This window comes from Palaemon carinicauda, chromosome 15 (genome assembly GCF_036898095.1).
Source record: "Palaemon carinicauda isolate YSFRI2023 chromosome 15, ASM3689809v2, whole genome shotgun sequence".
Taxonomy (NCBI): Eukaryota; Metazoa; Arthropoda; class Malacostraca; order Decapoda; family Palaemonidae; genus Palaemon; species Palaemon carinicauda.
In genome coordinates, this window is record NC_090739.1 from 54,368,191 (window position 1) to 54,374,661 (window position 6,471).

General features: G+C 31.4%; 1 protein-coding gene across 1 annotated transcript in view; it reads left to right on the top strand.

The window, feature by feature from the left end:
• Window positions 1-2,387, top strand: part of Jarid2 (Jumonji, AT rich interactive domain 2) — a 336,896-nt gene extending 334,509 nt beyond the window's left edge. The window contains exons 22-23 of the mRNA XM_068388399.1: window positions 8-118; window positions 319-2,387. Of these exons, the coding sequence (XP_068244500.1) occupies window positions 8-118; window positions 319-459 (252 nt within the window). The 3' untranslated portion in view covers window positions 460-2,387. The remainder of the gene's footprint in view (window positions 1-7; window positions 119-318) is intronic.
• The last annotated feature ends 4,084 nt before the right edge of the window (window positions 2,388-6,471 follow it).

Below are 6,471 nucleotides of genomic sequence, written 5' to 3' on the forward strand. Positions count from 1 at the left end.
TTTTCAGGTTACAAATTCACAAGAAGAAGCTGTGTATTGCCTTGAGCATGCTCTTCTTTTCTTGAGTAAGAATCCATCCCATCTGGAATTTTGCAAACTTATGTATACATACAGTTTGGTAAGTTGAAAATAAGTAGCTTTAGTTTTGAAATAAAGTACCGTAATTAAAGATCTTATGGAGAATGTGTTATGAACAAAATCATCCATTGGGATTTTGAAACTGTTATTAAAGACCCATATGAGGTGGCATTAAACTACTTATTAACTAGCATTGTGTTTTTATGAATGAACTGATGATTTCAATGTTTTATTTTTCAGTCTGAATTGGATAGTGCAATAAAGCAGATGGATGAAAGGATTCATGTCAAAAGTGGCAGCAAAAAGTCTCCCTATAGTAAGAAAACAAAACCTCGGGAACATCTTGATTCCTTTAGTAGCACCAGTAGTTCGAATCTTTGATGGTAATTGAGCTGTGAAGTATCACAGCTCGTTATTATTCTTGGTTGCCAATGGAAAGTGAGGATAGTCATTAATGTTGGTCAAAACTATATTTATGTTTGAATGACTTGCATTGCACTGAAATAACATTTGCAAACAGATACTCCAGGGTTCCTTCAGTTTTATCTGTATCATTTTAGGATTATTAAAAGATTATCTTAAAGTGGCCTTCTTGTCCTGATATTACAGCAGTTCTGAAATACCCCTGGTGATACTGTATTTTGTTTGATAAAAATGTTTGCCCGGAAATTTATAACAATTCTTTTTATTGTGATATTTTGTCTTTGGATTATGAGTGGTGAGATAAAACGGTGATCCTTTCATATCCAGCCACCTTCCAATTAAGCAACTCTATATTTATTTAAATGTTTTACATTATAATTTTTATTTATTCAAGATACTTTTAAAAGTATTAAAGAATATTGATTTTAGCCTATTAATACTTTTTTTAAAGCATCCAAAAAGTAATTAATTATGTTTGAATAGTGTAATATAAGCGATTTTGCATATGCTTTTCTTCATCAAAGACTATATTTTATTTCTATCGAACCTCCCCTGATGTTCATATTGCCTCTTCAGAGGCTTGGTTTAATCAACCTTTACCCGTAAAATTTTTAAATTCCCATTTTCTTCTCTTTAATAAACATATTCACTTTGTAAAGGAATAGGCATCTTTGCCTTAGGTGGTAAATGGCATGCCAATTTCTTTCCTCAGTTTCTTCAGTCACTGGCTACTAATCAGACCTGCTCCAGATTATTTGCTTATTACTGCACATTTAAGTTGTCTTCCCTTGGTTTTCTTAGCAATTACTACAGTACATCAAGTGTGCTTGGTAATTATTTTTGGAAGTTCATTATTTAAATTCCTTGGTGTATCATGTCAGGGGAAATACTGAGATTTGAATAACATTGTGAAAAGTATGTTTCCTTCATGGTACCTCTCATGCGATAGTACATTGTAATGACTGCCAACTAAGTTAACAGTGCAAAATGCTAACGGGAACTTACTGTTGGTTCAGTTGAAAAGCCAGAGAAAACCACGCTAGTTGACTGTTATTGGGATGTCAACAATGATGAGAAGCCTCCACCTTTAGACAAAGTAATTGAACTTATAAGTTCTTGACATGGCTACTCTGTTAAAGTTCAGTCCAGCGAATCCTCTCTTAATACGGTAACTCTGTTGCCAACCTTATTTAACTCCCCAAGTTTAGATTATATTTTAGCATATTTTTTTTTATTAAGGGTTCTGATCTACACAATTAAAATCTTTTGCTGCTAAAGCCTTTCATGCTGCAATCCTAGTCGCTCTGTAAGGCAAGTAGATTATAAGGCAGAAAATGGAGTGGGTAGTCTGGAAGTTTCACATCGATAATACAGTACTGTATCTATTTTTTATACTAACACACAAGTCCTCTGCACGTATGCACAGAATCCCTTATATTTAATCCAGTTGTGAACAAACTGGGAAATCTGCTTTTTTCCCTCGTTTCAACCTACGATACAAGTACAATAGGTCAAAGAGGCTATCATGAAAGTGAAGGATTATCTCATTTTCAGACATGGCGTAACCTTGTTGCTGAGAAATACCTTAATAAGTTGATTAAGGTTATTTGAAGTTTCTTATTCTTCCAAATCTACAAAATAGACTCTTTCAAGACTAATTATATCCATCATTTAACTTCAAGGTGGATAGATTCAATATATTGTCTCAGATTCAGAAAAGGCTAGCAATTCTGGGACCCGTTTAAGATTTAAACCTTCTATAACACACAATCGTACTCAATATAAACAAAAACCTCTTTCAAAAGTGATTCATCCAAACCCATCTCCGCTACATCTAACCAAAGGGAGACTACAGTATATCATCAAAAACAAATGTTTTTTTTAAATCCTATAGAGTTACTATTATGGGTTCTAAAAGACAATCTAGCAATATTCTCTTTTAAAGACAAGGTAAAATTTATTTTGATTGGTGCATAGCTAAGAGTTCAGTCAATGACTAGTCTTAGCATAGGATAAACATTAAATTTCTGCCCTCAAAGGGAACCATGCTCAACTTTGTACTCAATCATTGGGGATTAGATCTGTCCCTTTCAGATATTGTAGTGGATGTATTATATAGTTGAGTATCGAAAGGCCTATTTTAACAGGAATTAGGATGTGATTTCACAGTATTTAAAAGTTATACATATCTTGATACTTAAATTTTGTATAATTATATTTTGACATCTACAGTATTTGTTTTGTATATTGTTTCTGAATTTTTAAAAGTTGAAATAGTTCTCTTAAAGATCTCACAGCTAAAACTCTTTTCCTGTGTGCATTTGCTTGAGTTAAAGACATTAGATGATTTTGTCCCTTTTGTCTTCATTAAGAGCCAAAATTTGTTTTCAGGGCAAAAAGATTGCCTCAGTTTTTTTCACATGTTTTTCTGTAAATTGAAGGAGCAAACCTCAATGTTTTTTCACATTCTTTTTCTGTAAATTGAAGGAGCATTTCTAAATGGAAGGTGCATTTCTGCAGAAATAGGTATTTTTGTCAGATGAGAGTTGTTAAGTTATTAGAGAAAGCATTCTTTTTTGAGTTCCCTAATCACTATGACCAATAATCCAATATCATTCATAATTTGTGTTTTGGTCACAGCAGGTCACAAAGAATTATACATAAATCAAATAATAGGTACATGATTTGAGTAGGTTATCTACTTCACTTAAATTTTCTAGAAGTCTTTCTTTGGAAAGAGTTTGAGCAGTAGCTTATTGGCGTACAAGTCTGTTTTCGCTGTACGTTATCTTGAAGAATCAAAGGTACTTATGAAATTGCAAAGTTCTATGTCCCATATTAGCTGCAGGGCTGTGGTCTAATTGATTTTGAGCACAGTTTATTTTTAACTCCTTTATCTACAAGTATGTGGGATTTCAATTTGATACTTGATTTGGTATCAATCAAAGTATTATTTAGATCAAGAGAAGTTAGGCAGATATATTAAATAGATTATTAAACAATCTGGAGGGGTTCCATATTTTGAGATGATTTGTTAAAGTAATCTAGACCAGGTGAGTAAATCTTATCCATGGAATATTGCTTTTAATTAAATTTATCCTGTCTTTCCTTCACTGGCACCCCACCTCCAGTAGAGTAAGAATCAGCAATATGAACATCAGGGGTAGTTCATAGAAATAAACAGAATTGTAATAATATCATTTCCTATTTCTATACTCAACTACAGTATATTCATATACATGCCCACCTTTCCCACTGCTTTGTGTTGTCAAGAGGGTAGGGATAATTTAGACTTTGAAACTGAAGAAACAAAGGTCACTGATTTGTCAGCTATCACTTACTGCTAGAATGTTCATTCCTTTATAAGTCCAGGTGTTTTTTGTGAAAGGGAAGAAAATGGGTAATGTTTGATATCTAAGGGTAGATGTCAATGAAACCAAACTTCTGGAGAATAAGCAATTGAACATCAGGTGAGTGTAGAAGTGATACATTTTATTATTACTTTTATTTTAATTAGTTAAAAAGAAAAGGAGGCTTCAAAACATGGAAATTAAATATGTCTAGTTGATGATATATCATATCAAGTACCAAAGTAATCATATTTTTTTAGGCATTTGAATGTAAAGAAATTATAGATTTTATTTTTTATTTTTTTTTTTATAAACTATAATCTTTAAATTGTCTAGCATTTCTGTAATGAAATTTGGTATAGACTTTTTTTTTTCAGTATGAAGCAATGGGTTTAAATAAGTTAATAAATAGGTAAATGGGAAGCCAAAATTGTGATACTCTTCAATTATTTCATCACTTAAAGTACGGTAATGAGATTGCTGTATGTAAATTTGATGTTTTATGAAACCTTTGGAGAATTTTTTTCAAATGTTTGGTTTATAACAATACCACAGCATATAACATTTGAAAGCATATCTGTAAATAATGAACCAAGGTAGGTAGATACCTTGTAAATGTTTTCCTGTACTTAAAATAATTAAGCAGGAAAGAAAGATAGTCACAAATATATGGATTTGCAATTGGTATTTATCAGTGCAGGTAATTTTTTAATGGCAGCCACATTACATTTAGCGTGTTGTAACTGTTGATACTATGTATCTTTTCTTTCCATTAATATTTAGGAAATATGCCTTGTATATAATATTCTATATGCTAAAATGTTCTATGCATCTTGCAGATTGATGTGCTTATTGAAGCAATATTTGAAAATGGACTTAGTTTTATGAAGTGTATTTTCAATTTTCTTTTTAGGCTACATTGTACAGTACATCAATATATTTTATTTATTAACTTCATACAATAAAGTACTTACGAAAAGTATTGTGTTGGCTAAAGTATTAATGGAAAATGCAGCATTAAATGATTAAGCATAGAAATAGGCATACATGAAAATTTTGTAAGGGCATTTAGCAATGATGATTTAGCAAAAGAAAAAAAATACCAAGATAATTTTTCTCTATTAAATTTCCTATTGCAAAAAGACTATTGTCTATGAAATATACATCATATTATTAGAATATCTCATACAGATATGATACATTTATTGGTATTAATTTCTTGTTAAGAAACTATACTTAGAATACTCGTTCTTTTTGCCTTGCATGCCCAAGAAGGAAATTAGACTATTGAGCTTGTATGCAGGTCCCAGATTTGTATTCTTCCACATGTTCCCTATTCTGCTCATATGCTGTGCATTGGTTCATTATATTTTCTAGCAGTTTTGTGGAATTATTATAAAGTAAGAGTTGCAGCTTGTGACTATACCTCATAGGTTGGTGCTTCTCAAAGTTACACATAAGAGATTGCAGTATTTAAAAAAAAAAAAAACAATTTCCTACAAAGTATTAGCTGTGATTTTCTTAATGGTTTGGTGTAATGTATATTGTAGGGCATCCCTTGTAAATATGGTTTTATTATGGATTTTATATTAATACGGTGTTTGATTTCATCTTGAAACATTATCCTAAGCTTTTGTGTTATGTAGCTCTACTTACTGATATATTTATTGAAGTCAGCTGTAGCTCTTCAATTTTCATTTCTTATTCCCTTAATCATTTTCACAGGTAAGTAATTGTTGTGCTATTTATATGTTAAATAATGCTGTAATTTATCTTGTCTAGAATCTTTCTTATAAGCTGAGCCAGTACAAATATGTACGAAATTTCAAACCACCCATTATCACATAAGGTACCTTAATTATATGAGCTGGAAAACACAGTTTTCTTTTGTTAAAATGGCTCAGTGTATGATATCTTTTTTAGTATCACTCAGAATTTGGAATAGAATTGCTCATTTATCTTTCTCGGTACATATTTTATCTTTACCTGTGCATTTTACAGTATAATGACTTGTCTAGTGGATTATCAAACATTGCTTTTCCAGTGTCTAATCAAATTAAAGTCAGCAGTACTTTTAGATCTTTTCCTCCATTGTAGGTTTTTCCTATACACTTTGGTGTACTTTCATTTAGATTTATTTCTATGTAGGAATTTGATGTACAGGTACTGTACATGCATTGACAAATTATACCAAGAAAGAAAGAGAGATAACCTTTTTTATCTGAGTAGGTGAAATAAAAAAATAAAGAATATTTGGGGTTATATTACACAAAGGAATGCAACAGAAGCACCAGGAATTGCAGGAAATTATAGTCTTTCTGTTTTATTCTAAATGTTTGAGCTTTCTCTTATGTTATCTTCCATCAGTGTATGTATTTATACACATTAATTGCTTACTGCATTCTTACCTTCCTGTGGGCTATGACAAGGTCATATAACAGATTAAGACTTTCTTCTCCTTTTTCATACTCAGTCATCTGGGTATCATTTTCATTTTGTGCCCCATATCCTTCAGACCTCTTGTGACAATTATGGGAATTTTTGCATTTATCTTATTGTCTACATCGAGATACCTTTCCACCTTCCTTTTGAAATTGGATCTTAATTTCTTACAACAAGT